Source organism: Typopeltis vanoorti, chromosome 23 (genome assembly GCF_054136105.1).
Source record: "Typopeltis vanoorti isolate ZY-2024b chromosome 23, IOZ_Tvanoo_1.0, whole genome shotgun sequence".
Lineage (NCBI taxonomy): Eukaryota > Metazoa > Arthropoda > Arachnida > Uropygi > Thelyphonidae > Typopeltis > Typopeltis vanoorti.
Window position 1 is genome coordinate 32,213,659 of NC_143571.1, and position 20,627 is coordinate 32,234,285.

Here is a 20,627-nt window from a genome sequence, read left to right on the forward strand (position 1 = left end):
GCCATGGCTAACAACCACTGAGTGTCTTCGAGATGAGGGAAAAATTTCTCCTTCTCTCTAAGAAACTGTTTCATTGGGTCTAACAACAACTGAAAAAAAAATTAATACATTGCTAACTCAGAGCCACCTTACTAAGTGAAACCATGATATGTCATTAGGAATCTCATCACAATTCAGCTCATCAAGAAAGCTTTTGAACTGTTGGTGTGTTTTAGTACTTGAAAACAAGTACTAAAAACAAGTTTTAGTACTTGTTTTAGTACAAATAAAATTGACAATTCTTAGACTATTTTCATTCCTATCCTATCCCAATGGCTTTAACAGGCCTTTAAGGCCCACAACCTTCCAAGCATGCTTGGATTTCGTAACCGAAATACGAGGATAGAATGGTCACTCCTATGCCTCAAGGTATTCTTGGCTGTATCCCTGTGTGTTCAAGGGGCCGGTTTGCCTGCTTGCGGGATGAAAAACACCAGATAAACTGGCGGAAAAACCCTACTGCCCGCACCCAAGACCGGCTAACTTGGCTATGGCTGAGGAAGATCCTTCAGCTCCTCACGTCTCCGACGGGAATCGAACCTAGGACACTCCCTCCCCAGGCATATGGTTGCGAAGCGCAAAGCCACTAGGCTAACCGCGCGGACACTATTTTCATTACATGTTCAAATTTAAAACACTTCGCAGCTAGATGTTCCCTGTGAATAATACAATGTACACTTAGGAAAACAGGATATGATTCATCATTCTCAAGAAACCCCATAAGCCCTTTAGTTTTATCCTTCATAGCTGGAACACCATCAGTTGCAATACTGATGATTTTATCACGTGATACTGAAGCTTTTGTAAGTGCTTTGGGAGCTTCTTTGATGTCAGAGCCACATGTTGTGTCTTTCAATGCCATCAAGTCCAATTGCTCTTCCTTAACGTCCAGATCGCGAGATACAAAGCAGACAAATGTAGCTTGTTGTGGTTTGTCCTTAATATCTGTAGATTCATCCAAAGCCAGACTAAATGCAGCACCGTTTTTCAAATTATGGTGCAAGTTATTTACAATGTCAGCACTGATAATGGAAATTCTCCTTTCAATTACTCCTGGAGACTGGCATCTGCTCAATCAGTCTGCATAATTTTTTATTATCCGTGTCTAAAACTGAAATTATTTATGCAATATTCTTCTTCTTGACAAATTCTCCTTCTGTGTGCAGATGTTTTGTCTGTGCAATATTAAGTGCTAAAATAAAACTGGCCTCTTAGTAAACATGGACATCAATTTACTCTGACCATGGAGTTGTTCTTTCAAAGTTTAAAGTTTAGTTTGCTTCAGATCAGATCCCAGAGGAAATTCTTTACTAAAATTACTGTGATGCATGTCATAATGAGGCTTGGGATTTCTGGCTTTGAATTGTGCAAGTGTTATTTGGCATATGGCACATATTGGTTTACTTTGTTGTTTCACAAAAAGAAACTCCTTTTCCCACTCTGGCCTAAAACTTCTTCATTTTCTTCATGTTTACATTTTTATGTGACATTTCTAAGCAATTGAAAAAGAGTTCAACGATAGCACTGTATCCCCACCACCCACCTTGGTATGTGCACACTCACTTACTCCCGTATCATTGTGTCAGTCAAAGATTACGACTCTTCTAAGTCTCATCGGAATTATTTTGGCTCCAAAGGGCAGTGAGCTGAAATATAGAGAACATACTGATTATGCTATATGCCAACCCGACTGTCTGAGTGGATAGCGTTTCCACTCTCCTAACCTACAAGATGTGGGCTCAAATCTCTTTGTGGTATCCATGTTCGTGAATTTCATCACCTTTTAAGAAACTACTACCTTGTTTATTGGGGACTTGAATTGGCTTGAAATAGGACTGTATCTAATCTCAAGAGCAGGAATTTGGATCATCTAACCCTTAGTGCACACATAGTATGAATGTGCTATAGGTTTACAGTCATGTGTGGATAGGATTGTCATACAAAAAGGTGTATACATGGATTGCCATCACCTGGTTTCTCAGAAAGTGAAGTGACATTGTTGAAATAGTGTAGTGAAAATGAATGAGTATTATAACTCTGAAATATTAACTATGAGAAGAGACTGCAAAAATCTTCAGAAATCAACAATCTTCAGACTATAGTAGATAAGTAGGAGGAAAAGAGATGAAATGACAGAAACATACATTGAATTTATATTGATATAGATGAGATCATTTGCAGAGTAGAAGGAAACTTGAGGGGAAAAATAAGAAACTATCTATGGAACTCTGAAAGGAAAACTTGAACAAGGGAATAAGGAGTAAATTTCTTGCCTATAGAGTGGAATGCATCACAAGAATAGTGCATACAGAGAGATAGTGAATGAGCTCAAGATGCAATATGTTGAACATGGTGATAGTTAATGAAAGCCTTCCGTGTGTGTGTGTGAGAGAAAGAGAGAGAGAGAGTGACCTGGTAATGTGGATGCAGTGTGAAGGAAAGGTATAAGCAAATTGGTCTCACTAATAAGAAAAGGGTGATCATTATTTTCCTGGAGGTAGAATGAGTAGAGCGATTGAGGCATTAGAAATGAGAAGTGGGCAAAAGAGTTGGTAGTTGTAATAAGGACATTTGTCCTTATTACAATTACCAACTAGGAACAAAGAACAAGTCAGATTGGATATCAGGAGGTTGTTGAGATGGATAAAAGATAACAGTGTGATAGAAAAGGTAGCGTCTGTTGCCGAGGTATGATAATGGTGACAAGAGGTGGAGAGCAAGGATTATGAAGTTTGTTAATAATTACAAGGATTTGTTATTAATGTGTTGAATGAGTTTGAAGGACGAAGTAAACTGTATAAGAGTGATGGATTGCAGTTCAATGGTTCTGGTGTGAGTAACTTGGAGAGATTGCTACTGGAAGGTAGAGAAGTGAGTTCAGATAATGAATCTGATCAAGTAGGAAGTGATGTGGAAGAATGGGAGAGTAAGACAGGAGAGATTGAAGAGGTGGTTATGAATGAAGAAGTGAGTGGCATGAGTATAGAGAATGAGAGAACAGGTGTGCAAGACAGACACGGAAATGGGGAGGCTCAGGGGTGGACAGGGAAACACAGCACAAGAACAGTTGCTGCTCCAAGAGGGTGTGTGTGTGTGTGTGTGTGTGTGTGTGTGTGTGGATAAAAAGGGAAAGGGATGACCTGGTCAAGGTAAAAAACAGTTGGATTTGAAGAAGGTTCTAAGATGAATAAGGAGAAAAAGAAATTGCTTGAGTTAGGCATGGAGAAGTCACATCAAATAATCAGTATCATTGGAACTAGCTATAGATCAAGGAATGAGTTGCTATGTTTGAATACAAATACTAGAAGTGTAAGAAACAAGACAAATGAAATGGTTGCATTAATTAATTCTGTTCACCCAAGAATTGTTGGAACAAGTGAGAGAGACAGTTGGATGAGGATGGCATCCTCACAGGAATATAGATGGACGGGTGATGTGTTTCATGAAGATAGAAAGGGTAAAACTTGGTAATCATAATATTAATAACAAGGTAAATCAGTTAAAATCTAAGAAAAAAGCGATGATATGGTATGGTGACTCAATCTTAAAATTTGCACTTGCAGAGGGAATCGCCACGTCTAGTTTCCCAGGGGGCAAAAATTATATGAAAAACAATTGAAAAACAAAAAAGAAAAGTACAAGAGATGGTAGTTATGGTAGGAACTAATAATTTAAGTAGTGACAAATATGGTATGAGAGAAGATATGAAAGGTCTAGTGGAAGAAGCGAGAAAGAAATGTGACAGAGTAAAAATTGTAAGACTGCTACCCAAATATGACAGTACCAAGTTAAGAAAGAGGGCAATGATAGCAAATGATTTCATGCGCAGGCTGTGTAGAAGAAATGGATGCGAGTTTTTAGATGTGCGGAGTGAATTTGATGGCAGAAAAGACTTGTATAAGAGGGATGGCCTGCTTGAATTCATTTGGAATCAGCAGCCTGGAAAAATTATTTCTTGGTATGAGACCTAATGCAGAGAGTCATGGAAACTAAATCATCAAGGGAGGAATGGGAAAAATGTGTGTGAACGTTCAGCTATGGTATGCAAATATAATAAAGATGAATGTCTTGGAACATTATGTGTGTGGCAAAGGGGTTGAAAAATATGCTTTGGATTCAGATGTTTTGAGTATATCTGGGAAGAGAAGAGAGAAAATTCTAGAACAAGACCAAATAAATTGCATATCTAATTATAAGAATAGGCTAGCTGGTAAACTATTATGTCTATACACAAATGCCAGGAGCATCAGAAACAAAGGACTTGAGTTCATTGCTTTATTGAATATGATGTGTCCTATGATTGTTGGCATTGCTGAAACCTGGCTATCAGAATCAGATATGGTAAGTGTAGGGTTCCCATAATGTTTTACTAAAATCTGGGACATTCTGAAATTTTTACTTAAAAAACCCCAGGACATTTTGTAAAAAATGGGAGATGTTAAAAATTAAGAAAACCAAAAATAAAACTATTATATATGTTGCACTTTATTTAATTTAAATACTGCTATAAACATACAGTAACATTAAATCCACTTTAAAAAAGGATTATTAATCGCAAACATTTAATTAGAAAAATATTAATCAGATTTATGGACCTCTTCAAGAATTTTTTTTTTCTTTTGATATATGATCATAGAACTCAGCACAAGAGAAATTCTTAAAATATGTCTTCACAATGATTAAAGCTTTTACTGTTTCAATTTTAAGTCTATTTTTTTCATCTGTCCAGAGTGCATTTATTAATGAAACAACATTTTCAACAACTGCATGACTTCCTGGCAGTGCTAAACAAAAACTAACTAGGCATTTAATACCCCCAGAATTTATACCCTGCTTTGTAAAATGAGCAAACATTTCCCACCATTTATTACTGACTTTGATCCTTCTGTTCACTCCACACTTCAAATTTGCTTTCACCATATATTTTCACACATACAAACTCATCAAATAAGTCCTCTTCATTCACAGTAAAACTTGGTGACACTGTCTGCATGATATGTAACTTTATTGTATGTTCCTCCAAGTCACAGGATCCTTCAAATTAATCCAATCCATAGAATGAAGAGGTGTTAGAAATGGTGCACCACTCCTGAATATATTCAATACAGGTGCAGTAGAAATCTACTGCATAGCTTTCAAACTTTTCAACTATTATGTGTCCTTCTTTTTCTAAAGCTTGCAACTGTTTTCTTACAGTAGCTGTAAGAAACTTTTCTGCCTTCCTACAATTTAACCTTTCCACCAGTTTGTTTGTTTCATCCTTCACTTCGATTACTGTTATATCTTGCTTTTCAATACATTTAATGGAAAACATAAACAGTAGAAATCATAAAAGGTTTTTAACTGGCTGGCAAGGAAATGCAGGAGTGTAAGTAAAAGTGGATTTTCAAAGAAATTTTTGAGACTGATAGGACATTTGTCAATAGAAAGAAAATATGACTTCAGTGAAGGGAACATGTCAATAACCCTCTGGACTGCAGGCAAAAGAGAGAGCCATCTTGTCTTGCTGCTACCCAAAACAGTTTTATACTCTGTTTGTGAATTCACAAAATGATTTACATTCCTCAACTCGTACACAATATATGTGGAAATGTTGGTAAATCTTGTTAATTATTAACTGAAGATCGATAGGTAAGCCATCTGAAGTGATCTGCACAGCATTATGTATCACATGTGCAGGGCAACCAATTCCAATTAAATTGTTCACAGTGTGTTCTTGCATTTTGAAGTACAGATTATCCTTTCCCTTTCTCTTCTTTCCACCAAAGTTTGCATTTGTATTATCTGCTAATATAGCAATAACCCTTTTCATGCGATCTAACTTCTGTAACACTTCCAACACATAAGAAAATAAATGTTCTGAAGTTTCACCACCTAAATTAACGATCTTGAACACATTCACCTTCACGCCTTTTTCTGGATGATAGTATCGAATGACCAGAGGCACTAATTTCATGTCAAAGTGGTTTGATGAATCGATTAGTACAGATATAAAACAAACTTCTTTTAGCTCTTCCTCAATCTGCTTTGTCGCTAATGGCGCAGTAACATTGGTTATTATTGCCTTGCACTTTATTTGTGAACATCTGAATTTATAGTTGAAAATTGTTTTCACAATGCTTGTTGTGCAGTCCATGGAGTTAAAGCTGTGGTTATGCACTGCTGTGTGATACGCGAAGGTTGCTTCCTGCTCTGCCAGCGATAACTCTTTTTCCCTTACACTCTTGGTTTTCACAATTAAAAAAATTACTTATACTGCAGTTAGAAGCCTTACTTCACACAGCAGCTTTATGTTTTTTCGTTTTCATGTGGTTGACTATGTCTGACCGATCACCATGCAAAATGCAAAATTTACAGTTACATAAAGTACATTCCACATTTTCATCTATGCCTTTAATGAAAGGAAATTCTCTTCTAATATTATTATTAATACTGTACTTACGTTTCGTCATTATAGGGGTAGAAAACAATAAAAATTTTAACATGTAAAGTAAGATACTGTAATAACAGAAAAAAATGGAAAAAAGAACATCGCCATTAGTTATTATTAGTTAGTTATATTATTTATAATACTAATGATTATTATTATAAATAATAAATAAATGAAATTTATTATTATCAACATTGTAATAGAAATTGGTACTAAAAATGAGATAAAATCCGTTTCACCATTTTTCCTGGAATATCAGAGGAGATTGGCCCTAAGATCCAAAGAAAATCCTAGGGAATTTTTTAGATATGTGGCCAGTAGGAGGAGAAATGACTGTGGAAGAATGATATTGTGCGATAAAAATGGGAATAGAGTGACTGATGCAGAGGACATAGTGGAATTGGTCAATGAACACTTTATTGGAGTATTTCATCCTGGAGGAGTCAGTTTTAATGCTAGAGGGATAGGGCAGGTTCAAGGTTTAGAGGTACAGGAGGAGAGTGTGTTTCAAATACTGAGTACTCTGGATGTCAGTAAAGCTGTGGGAATGGATGGTATTTCACCACGAGTTTTGAGAGAATGTGCTAGGGAACTGACAGTGCCTTTGACCTGGCTGTTCGATGAAAGTCTGGCTTTGGCAAAGGTGCCCATGGAATGGAAGGAAGGTAAGATAGTGCCATTGCATAAGGGCGGTAGCAGACTGGAAGTGTCTAATTATAGACCAGTTTGTGTGTCATCAGTAGTTGTTAAGATCTTGGAGAAAGTAGTGAAGGACCGTATACAGCATTGGACAGATGAGGATAATGTTATCTGTGAGAGTCAACATGGATTTGTGAAGGGGCTCTCTTGTTTTAGCAATATGCCAGCCTTTTATGAGGGAAAGGCATATACTGCCATTTTCTTAGACTTAGGGAAGGCATTTGACAGGGTGCCACATGATAAGCTGATATTTAAGTTGCAGCACATGGGTCTGGTTGTTAGATTGGTCAACTGGATTCAGGATTGACTGTCCGATCAGAGAGTTGTGTATGGTGGGGCAGTTTCAAGGAAGCAGAGGATTACAAGTGGGATCCCACAGGGCACAGTACTGGGACGACCTATATTGTTTAACCTTTATATCAATGACATTGTCAGTAGATTGCAGATGATGCGCAGCTGGGAAGGATTATTAGTAATAGTACAGATGTGGCAGCCCTGCAAGAGGATTTAAATAAGCTAGATAGATGGGCAAATGAATGGGTGTTTCAGTTTAATGCAGCAAAATGTAAGGTCTTGAGGTTTTGGAAACATCGATGGGACACTGCATACTCTATGGGAGGAGTTATACTGGGGCAAGTAGGGGAGACAAGAGATCTGGGGTTGATGATTGATAGAAACCGAAATTTAGGGAACATTTTGCAAAGGTGGTGAAGGTAATACAAAGGATTGCTGCAATGATGAGAAGGACACTGACCTGCAGAGAAAAAACAGTTATCATTCCGTTGTATAAGACCCTGATCAGACCACACTTGGACTATTGTTCTCAGATTTGGTCCCCAGGATTTGAATGGGATAAATTAACTGTGGAAAGGGTACAAAGGCAGATAACAAAGATGGTTTCAGGACTGTACAATGATAGTTATGAGGATCGACTGAGGGAATGTGGACTGCAGAGTTTGGTGGATAGAAGGAGAGGTGATAAGATTGACTGTTGCGAGGTGGTTACAGGGTTGACACTGGGGAGTTCTTTCACTTGGTTGAATAGTGGGAAGGAGTGATGACAAGAGGCCATCCCTGGAAGTTACGAATGGAAACTGTGAGCAAGAGAGTGAGGAGTGGTTTCTTTGCATGGAGGGTGGTTGAACCATGGAATGCATTGCCTGATGGAGTGGTGAGAGCGAGAACAATCAATGAGTTTAAGGAGTGGTATGATAGACTTTGTGTTTCTTAGGAAGGACCTCCCACGATGAGTCTTTTGACTCCATGGAGGCATGAATAATAATAATAATAATACTTTAAAAAGTGGGACTTTTGGAATTAACTCGGGGCATTTTTATAAAAAACGGGACTGTCCAAGGATAAACGGGAAAAATGGGAACCCTGGGTAAGTGGGAATCGGGTGTAATGGTTATACTATATTTAGGAATGACAGAAGAGATACAAGAGAAGGAGTGCTGCTAATGATATCAGATGACTTAAGTCCAGTTAGGGTGGAAGCACAAGAAAACAATGATGGTAACAATGTACCATGTAGTCGTGAGTTTGAGACTATCTGGTGTGAAGTGGAGGTTAACAGAATGAAATATATGGTGGGGTGTTGCTACAGACCAGGCAGCTTAGTTGCAGGGATGAAGAAATGTATTGCAATTTAGCCTTATGAGTACCGAGCTAGTGATCAGTTTTCCAAACATTAATTGAGTAGAAGAGAAATCACATAATTAGAAAGAAGAGGAATTTATTGCATTATTGTGAGATAACTGTCTCAATCAGCATGTGAAAGAAGGAACTCAAGGTCAAAGAGTGTTGGTTTTGCTCATAGCATTAGAAGAGGTCTCTGTTAAGAATATCACTATTTTACTGCCAATTGGTGATAGTTCTGTGCTTTCTTTGGAAGTATTGATGCTCCGATTGAAACAGGTTACATGCTGAACTACAAAGCTAGAAATTATGATCAACTTAGGAAAATACTATCTTTGGTCCCATGGTATCAGTTATTGAATTGGAAAAATGTCAGCATGGGAATCTTTGAAAAAGTGCTTAAATGAGGTGGTATCTGAATGCATCCCTTGTGTTTGAAAAATAAATAGTTTGGGAGTGAAATGGATGTGTAACCTTATTAGGCAGGAGATCCACAAGAAGATGATGATGATGTGGAAAGAATATCATGATAGGAGTTATGAAATAAATACATAAAGCTCAGGCCAGTAAAAGAATGAGTATTGTGCAGAAAGCTAAATCTGAGTATAAAAATAAATTGACCATGCAAGCTAAAGGCAATCCAAAAGAATTTTATCGTTAGCCACAAGCAAAAGAAAGAATGAGTATATGAAAGAATAACTTTATTGAATGCAGATAATACTAGAGTGTGGGAAGCTAATGAGAATGTTGAATTAATGAGTACTCACTTTCCTAAGATATATCAACCAGGTGTGTGTAACATGGTGCATAATGCTACTATTACATTGGATGAAGACTTAGAGGTCATAAAAATGTAATTCGCAGCATACGATTTTGTGCACTGGATAACTTTTTTTTTAATTTTTGATTCCATTTCTATTTTATACCCACAAGAAATTATTACACAACACGACACAGAGACGAAATAATAGTCCATACTGCGCTACTGTCAGTAGCCTACTAAGATGCGTACCATATGACTGGTTTACCTAGCAACAAATGTTTTGTACGAAAATTCGTTTCGGCGCATGTTCACCGTTTCACTTTAGATAGACTGCAGTAGACACAACATTCTGCAGGCAAGTGTCCTCTCGCTGCAAAATTGTAAACAGCCGGCTGATCAAAGAGGCGGCAATATACAATTTTTTTTAATTTTTATTTGGTGTATCTGGCGTTATTTATTTTAATATTGATCATTCTAAGAATTTTTTTGTTTTTATGATAAAAATTTTGTTTCTTAAAAATGAACTTATGAACCATGCCCTGGTGGTTCCGCCCCCTTCGTAGTGGCGCCCGTATGCCCGCTTCCGCCAGCCCTGCCTTTGTGGACAATCTTATTCTCATAGCCTCTACTAAGATAGGCTTGCAGGAACTCCTTGACCATGGGCATTTGTAGGTGGCCTAGTATGTAAAGAGGAATCTCTAATAATTAATGTTTCCCAAATGTTTGGAAGTTTAATGCAACCGTATTTGTTTAAATTAGGTTGATTCCTCAGTGCAGATGCAGATTCAAAAAACAGTCTTTCTCTTTTGAATTTACTATGGTGTAGCATGGTGGTTTTCTACCAGGAAATCCACCAGGTCGTGTTCTAGCGGGATGTAGGTAGCGCGATCCTCGCGCATTCTTCTCCGCCAAAAAGTAATTTATCATATGCCCAACGCATGGCTCTCCTGAAACTACGTAAAGAAAAAGTATCGTCATCACCAGAGCGGATAAGGGTAATGCCACAGTCGTTCTTAATACCAGTGAATATAAGCATAAAATGAACATTATCCTCCGTGATCGCGCTACCTACATCCCGCTAGAACACGACCCCACAAAAACACAAGTTAAGAAACTTAAAATTTTACTCAAAAAAGTATCTTCCTGGTCCCCTGATGTCACGAAAAAACTTAAACCTTTCCGCTCCCATCCCCCCCGAATATACGGTTTACCAAAAATCCACAAACCCAATTCCCCACTCAGGCCTATAGCAGATGCTACCAATGCACCTTGCTATAGACTATCTAAACAGCTGGCCAACTCTCTGATCCCCCTCACCGGAAGGTCCCCTTCCTACATAAAAAACTCGACCCACTTTAAAGCCCTCACAGAAAATTTAACCTTGAAGAAGACAGACATATTGGTAAGCTTTGATATATCCTCTTTGTTTACCAATATTCCCTTAATTGACACCTTATCTCTCTTAGAAAACGTTTTTCCCTCTGACATCTTAGATCTCTTTTCCTTTGCCATTAACTCTGGGTATTTCTCTTGGAACAACAAAATCTACAAGCAGATAGAGGGAACTGCCATGGGTTCCCCCCTCTCACCCCCCCCCCCTTGCCAATTTCTATATGGAAGATTTCGAAAAAATGAGCCATAGACTCAGCCCCACTCAAACCTTCTATCTGGCTAAGATATGCAGATGATGTGTTCTCTATTTGGCCTCATGGCCCAGACACGTTAGATTCCTTCCTCAGTCATCTCAATAGTCTACATCCAAGAATCCAGTTCACTATGGAAAAGGAAAAGAACAATTGTTTACCCTTCCTAGACACCTTAGTCACACGCCTGCCTAATGATACACTTACCTTCACCGTATACAGAAAACCCACACACACAGGCAGATACATTCACAAACTCTCCCACCACCACCCCTCTCAACAATATGGCATTATTAAAACTCTTACCAAGACAGCCCACAATCTTTGTTCCAGTGGAACCGCCCTCACTAATGAGCTTAACCACATACACAGCACTTTTCTCTCCAATGGCTACAGCGATCACAGTATCAAAAAAATAATCAACTCCTCCCCCATTCCCCTTCCTTCTCGTCAACAAGATTTTAAAAATGCCATCACCATACCCTACATCCGTGGCACATCTGAAAAAATAGCCAAGATACTAAAACAGTACAATCTACACACAGAATATAAGCCCCACCGCAAACCGGCTACCCTTATCTGTTCTACGAAAGATCAGCTCCCTCCTCTCTCTCTGCCTGGAGTTTACAAAGTACCCTGTTCCTGTAAGCTGGCGTACTTTGGACAGACAGGCAGATCAGCATCCATCCGTCTAGAGGAACACAAGTCTTACATCTTCAAACACAACTATGGCCATTCACGCTTGGCTGACCATGTTTTGGACACCACCCACAGAGTATCATGGAAGAAAACCACCATGCTCCACTACAGCAAATTCAAGAAAGAGAGACTTTTCTTAGAAGCAGCAGCAGCTCTCAAAAACCAACAAATCTCAATAAATATGGTTGCATTAAGCTTCCGAAGATTTGGGAAACACTCATCACCAGAGTTCCCACCTTACATTCCAGGCCACCTACTACTGCCCTTAGAGGGCGCTCTACCTAGATAGGACTTTAGTGTCACCCACGTGGTTGGGCTTAGTATTGTTTGTTATTTGTGCATATGTTACATTAATTGTTTTTGTAATCCCCGTAGATGTCCTAGTGACTAGGACGAAATATAGGAAGTATTAAATTCTATTTTAATTCTTTTTGAGTGTTGTAATAAAAAAATCCATTAAGCCTCCAACATGATCTCTGATATCTGTCAGAAAGACAATTTTCAATCAATTCACTACCCTGATATTTAGACTCATACATTGCATCTTATCAAATACCTTCAAAAATCCAAAAAGATGACAGTGTATGCCTTCTTCCTTGTCCTCTGCCTTGCCTTGTTACTGTATTATTCATGCAGTCATATTTCAAAAACAAGAATGCTGCTTTCATTTTACACAAATTATGGACTCTATAACTAGTGTTATAAATAATTATTTTAAATTCCCAATATTTGACCTTCATATTAAGGTCATCATCTGGAGTATGCACACATATATATATATATATATATATATATATATATATATATATATATATATATACACAGAGACAAGCTAAATTACATTTCACACAGTATGCTGAAAAGGCAATGATTTGATCAACGGTCATTCAACTGGCCTCACCTCTAGTGAAAATAAAATAAAATTACAATAAATAAATGAAATAAAATAAATTAATTACATCAAAGCTATATTTTATTTAAGACAACATCAGAGAAACATTCTTTCATATAGATAGTTTTGTTACAGTAAAAATGATGTCCTAACTTAACATGACAATTGTTATATTAGATTTAGGATTCTGGATTACCTATGGTCCTATTTATAATTAACTCTTAGGGAGAAAGGTTAAGTGGGTAGAATATGTGCTTTCCATATGCTTGGAATTTTTAGACCATTATTATTTTTAAGATTAGGGGGACTGATAAGAATCTCACAGGCCTCCATAAATTTATGTTCATACCATGTTTTGGTGTGATGTAAACAACAGGTGCTTTTCCAGTCAGTTTTATGTAAAGTGTTTAGGGCATGATCAGAAAGACCAGCTTGACCATAGTTATTATATTTAATTTGTTGTTTATGTTCCTTTTTTCTAATAGGAATTGTGCATCCTGTTTCCCCTATATAGGGCAAATTATGGGTGCGATGAATACAGTATACTCCAGGGTGGGCGAGCGGAGGGAGTGGATCCTTAGATGAGTTGAGTGAGTTCTTTAATTTTTCAGGAGGTTTATAGGTGACTTTAAGGTTGTATTTTTGTAATATTCTGTTTATTTTGTCTGATATCCCTTTAATATATGGAATGGTTACAGTTTTATTGTAGTCTTGTTTATTTTTGTTTTCAAGTGAGGTTTTGTACAGAACTTTGTTGATAGTAATTTGGCTGTAGTCATTTTTAGGAAGGTTTTGTTGGTAACTTTTAATTCATCATTAAGTGCTTGTTCATTGGAGCAAATCTTCAAAGCCCTGTTTTTTTTAGTGTCTTAATGATCCCTAGTTTTTGTGTTGGGTGGTAGGAGTTTATATATATATTGTACAGTATGTGTCGTTTTCCTGTAAACAGTGAAGGAAAGACTTCCAGAATGAAGATGTGTAACAAATTTATCTAGAAACGGAAGTGTGTTGTTTGTTTAGGTGGCTTAGGAAAGTGTCTAATGTCTGGTGGCCATGGGGCCAGATAGCAATAACATCATCAACATATTTAAGCCAGATTTTGGGTTTTAAAGGAGAGGAACATTCTACATGGAACATTTTGAGCAACATGCTCTAGATTCTTCTCATTTAAAACCCAAAGTCTGACTTAGATACGTTGACAGTGTTTTCTAAGCCAGACTTTCTGCCTTAGAAAACATTGTCAACGTATCTAAGTGTCCAGACATTAGACACTTTCCTCATCCACCTAACTTCAGACACTTCTGTTTCTGGAAACAGAAGTGTCTTCTTTACAGAAAGAAGACACTTGTCACATGTCTTCTTTCTGTCAGTCTTTCCTTCACTGTTTATCGGAAACCAACACATATTGGACAATATATATATATATAAACTCCTACCATCCAAAACAAAAACTAGGAGGCATTAATACACTAAAAAATAGGACTTTGAAGATTTACTCCAATGAACAAGCACTTAAAGATGAATTAAAAGTTATCAGCAATACCTTCCTAAAAATGACTACACTCAAAATACTATCAACAAAATTCTGTACAAGACTTCACTTGAAAACAAAAATAAACAAGACTACAATAAAACTGTAGCCATTACATACATTAAATGGATAACTGACATTCATTTAATGTCAGTTATCAGCTCAACTTGGATGAGTTGAGCTTGCTCAACTCATCCAAGGATCTACTCCCTCCGCAGGCTCACACTGGAGTACCGTATATATTGCACCTGTAATTTGCCCTATATAGGGGAAACAGGATGCAAAATTCCTATCAGAAAAAAGGAACATAAATGGCACATTAAATTTAATAACTATAGTCAAGCTGGTCTTTCTGATCATGCCCTAAACACTTTACATAGAAATGGTCGGAAAAGCCACTTGTTGTTTACATCACACCAAAACTTAAATTTAAAGAGGCCTTTGAGGTTCTTATCAATCACCCTAATCTTAACAATAATGATGGTCTAAAAATCCCAAGTATATGGAAGGTGCGTATTCTACCCACTTAACTTTTCTTCCTAGGAGTTAATTATAAATAGGACCATAGGTAATCCAGGATCCTAAATTTAATATAATTTTAGTTTTTTTACAATTACTGATAATTGTGATGAATGTGATAATTGTAAACATAATGAATGATTTTAAGTCATAGTTTGATGAGCCAAGTGATATTCAGGATCTCTAATGATGAGTCCTTGACTCCATGGAGATCTGATGATTATAATAGTATCCTAATTAGAATAAACATTTTGAATTCATGGTAAATGATTGGTTTTCTTCAATGTATTTTGCAATTGTGCATACATTTTTTTCTTTAACTTTTTCTTTCTCCGTAGTTCATAAGACCGCTGTTAGAAGAAATAGTCATGGCAATTGTCAATACAAATGCAGTAAGGTAAGTTTCTGTTTTTTATTTTAACATTAAATATGTAATCATTATTGAAAAAAATATATATAACCTTCAAAAATGAGGCACCATGTCATTCTTCTTGAATGGCACAAAAATGGCACCAGATCAACTACTTAAACTTGCACAATGTGAATAAATAAACTCTTCAGAATTAGTATATTTTATCAAGCAAGTTTAAGGCAGTTGATTTTGTGCCATTTTTTATTTATTGTTTATTACTTTTATTGTCCTCTCACTTACCTGCCTTAAGTATCTTCTCATCTCTCTATCCCTTGCTCTTACACTCTCTCTCTCTCTCTCTCTTCTTTCTATACCTTTTCTCACTTCTACATGTGTTCTTATATCATTTACCCTTTCAAGTCTCCTAATTTCCCCCTTCATGCTTCTGAACTCATTTTTCATATCTTCCACTTCATCTCTCTCTCTCTCTCCAAGCAGCCTACTCTTGCTCAACATTCATCAACACAGTCAGTACCATCTGTCATATCCCCTAAATCTTTAGTCACTTTACCTGATATTAAATCTATTGGCACTTCATTCTCACCTTCTCACCCACAATCATGCTATATCTCTCTCTGCTGGCACTCACCTAATTTCTTTGCACTACTATTCCTACCAATGTAGATGAATGATCACTTTACTGAGGTAGTATCCTGGAAAAGCAAGTTTTATTCCTGAGGCAGCATACAGGAGGGTTCAATGTGCATTTAGGAAAATGTATTTGAAATACTAAGGTGTTCTGTATATCAATATGGCAGTGGGACTGGGATTTCACTATGTGTTTTAAGAGACTGTGCTAAGGAACTAACAGTTCTATTTATTAGACTGTTCATTGAAACTCTAGCTACTGGAAAAGCCCAAGCAATAGAAGGAAAGTAAGATAATGGTATTTCATAAGAGTGGTGATATAATAGATAATGTTGAACAATACACCAGTAGTAGAACAATGGATATCAGCCAATTGCCAGTTAAGTGAATTGATGTGGAAATTGGCTTTCTGATAATTATCAGAGAATGTGTGAACAGGGAGCAGCATTCAAGGAAAAAAGTCATAAATGCTCAGTAAGATTACTGTCGTGATGGTGGTATAGTGGTTAGGATAGCTCCCTTCCAAGCAGTTGACCCGGGTTCGATTCCCAGCTGTCACATTTTTCTTTACCGGCCGAGTGGTTAGCATAAACGCTCTCCACCCAAAAGGCTGCGGGTTTGAATCCTGCCGTGGGCATGAATGTTTGTGATTGTCTGTGAAAATACTAGTGGTGGTGCTCAGCAGTAGATGGTGTTGGTGTATATGATGTGAAGATAGTTGCTGTTGGTGGATTGGTAGAGATGGAGAGTTGTAGAGCAAGTGCCCTCCCTCAATGAGTCTTTAGACTCCCTAGAGGTGTTACGTAATAATACTAATAATTACTTTGCTATTGAAGAACACACTAACAAGTAGAGAGGAGGAAATTGTTATTCCTCTTTATAAGGCCATGATACATCCACATCTGGATTAGTATGCTCATGCCTGGTCTCCTGGGCTTCTTTGGGATGAGTAAATGGTGAAGATGATTCAGAGATGAGTGAAGAAGATGGTGAGTGGTCTATGAAATCTGCCATTTTAGGATGGATTGAGGGCTTGTGGGTTGTAGAAATTGGTTGATAGGCAAAAAAAAGCAGATATGATGGAAACATTTAAGTTACTTAAAGAGTTTTACAGGATTGATGCAGATGAAATGTTTCATCACTTTGCTAGAGGGAGCAGAACAAAAGGTCATCCCTGGAAGTAGTAGCAGTGTAGATAGTAGGGGGTGTGAGGACTAGATTTTTCATTTGGAGAGTTGTAAATGAATAGAATGAGCTGTGATCGCTTTGTCTGTTGATGGTTTCAAGAAGAGGTGTGATAAGTATTGTGTGGATAGTTTGGTCTCCCACAGTGAGTCTTAAGACCCCATGGAAGGCCCATACAGTAATAATAATATGCTGCAGAGTTCTTTTTGAGGCCATTATTGTATATTTTGTATGTTAATGAGTTTGAAAGGGCTTAACTGGAGATATGAACCTATTTACAGATGATGTAAAGTTAGGAAGAGCAATGAGAAGTCAAAGAGATATTTTGACACTACAGGACTGTAGGGATACATTCTGTAGACTGTATATGTGGGCAAGTGAGTGGAACTAAAAGTTCATTGCTGCAGAATGTATGGTTTTGAAATTTGGTAGGCAAGATTGGGATGCTAACTATACAACTGATGGAGAAATTTTGAAGGAATGGAGGAGATGAGGGATCTGAGAGTGGTTGTGGACAGGGGACATGAAGTTTAGTGTCACATTACTCAAATTGTAAAGCCATCACATTGGTTATGATTCCATTGTACTTTAGTTAATCTGCATATGGATTTATTACATAGATGGGATTAGAAAGGCTCAGACAAGAACAACTGTAGCAGTTTACAGTCTGGGCGATGGGTGTACGAGGACAGATTAAAGGAGTTCCATTTGTAGAGACTTGTGAATAGGAAGAAAGGAGAAGGAAGATCATTGGAACATAAGTTGGTAATGGATTGGTACCAAATTAATGTGGAAAGAGATTTTCCATAGAATGGATTGAGACATGGGTAAAGCAAAGATCATTCCTGTAATTGTATATGGAGCATGTGAGCAGGTAGTCAGGGTGGGGTGGGGAGGTTAAGGAAGAGGTTCTTTGCATGGCAATTGGTTAGTGAGTGGAGTGCATTGTCTGAAAGTGTAAACATTGTAAATATGTAAACATTGAAGGAGTTTGAGGTGTTGTTTCATGACCTTTGTGAGTGATAGTGTGTACTTCCTGTGAGTCTTTTTTACCCCATAGAGGTCTGGTGCTAATAATATAATAACAATGCCACAAGTAGAGCATGCAATCAAATTTTTAATTGTTTCCTCTAAAATATGGTTCTTAAATAGTGGTGAACTGGGAATCAATGGCCCCAACAATTAAAAAAAAGACCCAGCAACCACCATCTTGATACTTTGATAATGATTAGAAAACATAATTTCTTTCAAATTCAAAAAGCAGCATGATTCCCTCATTCACATCACACTTAATCACAACAATCATAATAACTGAAACAACCGTTATATAAAAAAATATCCCTATCTATTTCATTTTAAAAAAAAATTGAGATTTCTTAAAAAAGTAATATTAGAATAGGTTTAAGTGGAGATATGCAGCTGTTTGCAGATTACACAGAGTTAGGGAGAAGAATGATCAGTCAAGCAGAATTTGTGATTATGTAGGAGGATCTGAATAAACTATATGAGTGGGCAAGTGAATGGAGCTACCAGTTCAATGTAGCAAAGAGTAAAGTTTTGAAATTTGGTAGCCAAGGATGTGATTGAGGAAATTTTGAAGGAGGTGGAGGAAATGAAAGAGAGAGAGAGAGAGAGATGAGGGACCAAAGTATTGGTCCCTCATCTCTCTCTCTCCACTTAAACCTATTCTAATATTACTTTTTTAAGAAATCTCAATTTTTTTTAAAAATGAAATAGATAGGGATATTTTTTTATATAACTGTTGTTTCAGTTATTATGATTGTTGTGATTGAGAGAGAGAGATGAGGGACCAAAGTATTGGTCCCTCATCTCTCTCTCTCTCTCTTTTTCATTTCCTCCACCTCCTTCAAAATTTCCTGTAGAGGGACCAAAGTATTGGTCCCCTCTACACCACTAAAGATTTGGGCACTTGTTTTCATGAGAATATATTGGAGAGGATTCTAAAGAAGATCAACATGCTTCCTGTAGTGAGGGGTGTGGAGACAAATTGAGACAAAATAGTCCTGGCAAATAGATGGAGGAGGAAGATATATGATTGAGACATATTATTTGGTATGTAGTTTTCCAAGTTAATGTAGAAGGGATTTTTCATGGAATGGAGGGAGGGGTAAAATAAGAACAAACCAATAATAAGAAATTGTCCTAGGAAACTGCATAAGAAAGTTGTGAGGAGAAGGTTCTTTGCATAGCTGGTGACTGGTAAATGGAATGAATTGCTTGTGAGTATGGTGAATGCAGAAATGATAAATGAGTTTAAGGCACAGTTTGATGAACTTTGTGTGTGTGACAGTGGGGACCTCCCCAGTTGCACCTTTTGATTCTATTCAGGTTGGTCTGGTACTACTACTACTACTAATAATAATAAATACTTATCTTCCAGGAGATCAGTAATGGCAGTTCTGTAATGGAACTTTATGCATAGTGCAAACTCGTTTTAATTCTTTCTATATTATGTACAAGTAATTATTATGGTGGACTTTAGGTATGGAAGCATAGATTGGAACATGAACACATGAAAGGAAATTCAGGCAAAAATAATTACCCAACACAGCATATGATGAAGGTACCAAGGATTTAAGAGTGCTAGACCTAGTAATAGCATAAGAGGATTTGTCTGTAACTTAGATGATCACATTATCACCAAATAGTGAGGGTGGTCATGTAGTCTTGACCTGGATTACTGAATTTACTGAATTTTCAGGAAAGAGGGGGTATATGTGGAATTACAAAACTCGTAAGCATGACAAATGCAAGAAACATAGCCATATTATGGCATGACACACTGCAGGAGTTGGATGTTGATAGTGCATGGGAGGTAGTAAAGGGATGTTTGAGGGAAATAATGGCAGATTGTACACCAAAGTCAGGGGAGATAAATAAAGTGGGAATTAAATGGATGGATAGCATCATTAAACAGGACCTACAAAAACAGAAGAAAGAAAAAAATTGTGAAGGGAATTCAAAAAGAAAGGTCATCAGCAGGCAAATGAGCAGTACAAAGCATGGCCATTAGGGTGACCAGTATAGTTAGCAAGGCAAAATCATAGTATGAGAGTAAATCAGTCTGAGCCAAGACCAGAAGAGAAACTGATGAGACCTCAGTAAAGGTGATGATAATGATTTATGATTTTAAAGGTGTAAGGACTGCAAAGGTCATATTGTGCTATATCAAAGGTAATAGCAGTACCTAAGGTAAGACGATCACAAACATCCATGCCTGCGGTGGGATTTGAAATTTGAACCTGGCCTTCCCATAATGCATAGCATTATACATCTCTGAAAGGGTGTGTGTGCTTTGCATTATGAGATACAAAGGCAATTAATGTAAAGTCATTGGACTATATTAGTAGCCTAGTCATGAATGTACTATATGCACAAACTATGCTTATACTTGGATAGAGGATAAAAGAAGAATATAATTTTTTAACAAGTTGAATTTAATTTGCAACCATGTGGAGAACTTTCTACACAGAGGAAATTTTTCAGAACAGGTCTGGTGATGACGGAAGAACTAGGAGTCATCCTTGGAAACTGAGCAAGAGTGTGGTTAGCAAAAGAGTGTGAGGAC

At 37.2% G+C, this 20,627-nt stretch overlaps 1 protein-coding gene across 1 annotated transcript in view; it reads left to right on the forward strand.

Annotated features, from left to right (window-relative positions):
• The window catches only part of LOC150093743 (dynamin-1-like), a 293,501-nt gene that overhangs the window by 180,199 nt on the left and 92,675 nt on the right, over positions 1–20,627 (forward strand). The window contains exon 10 of the mRNA XM_090413039.1: positions 15,192–15,250. Coding sequence (XP_090269165.1) covers positions 15,192–15,250 — 59 coding nt within the window. The remainder of the gene's footprint in view (positions 1–15,191; positions 15,251–20,627) is intronic.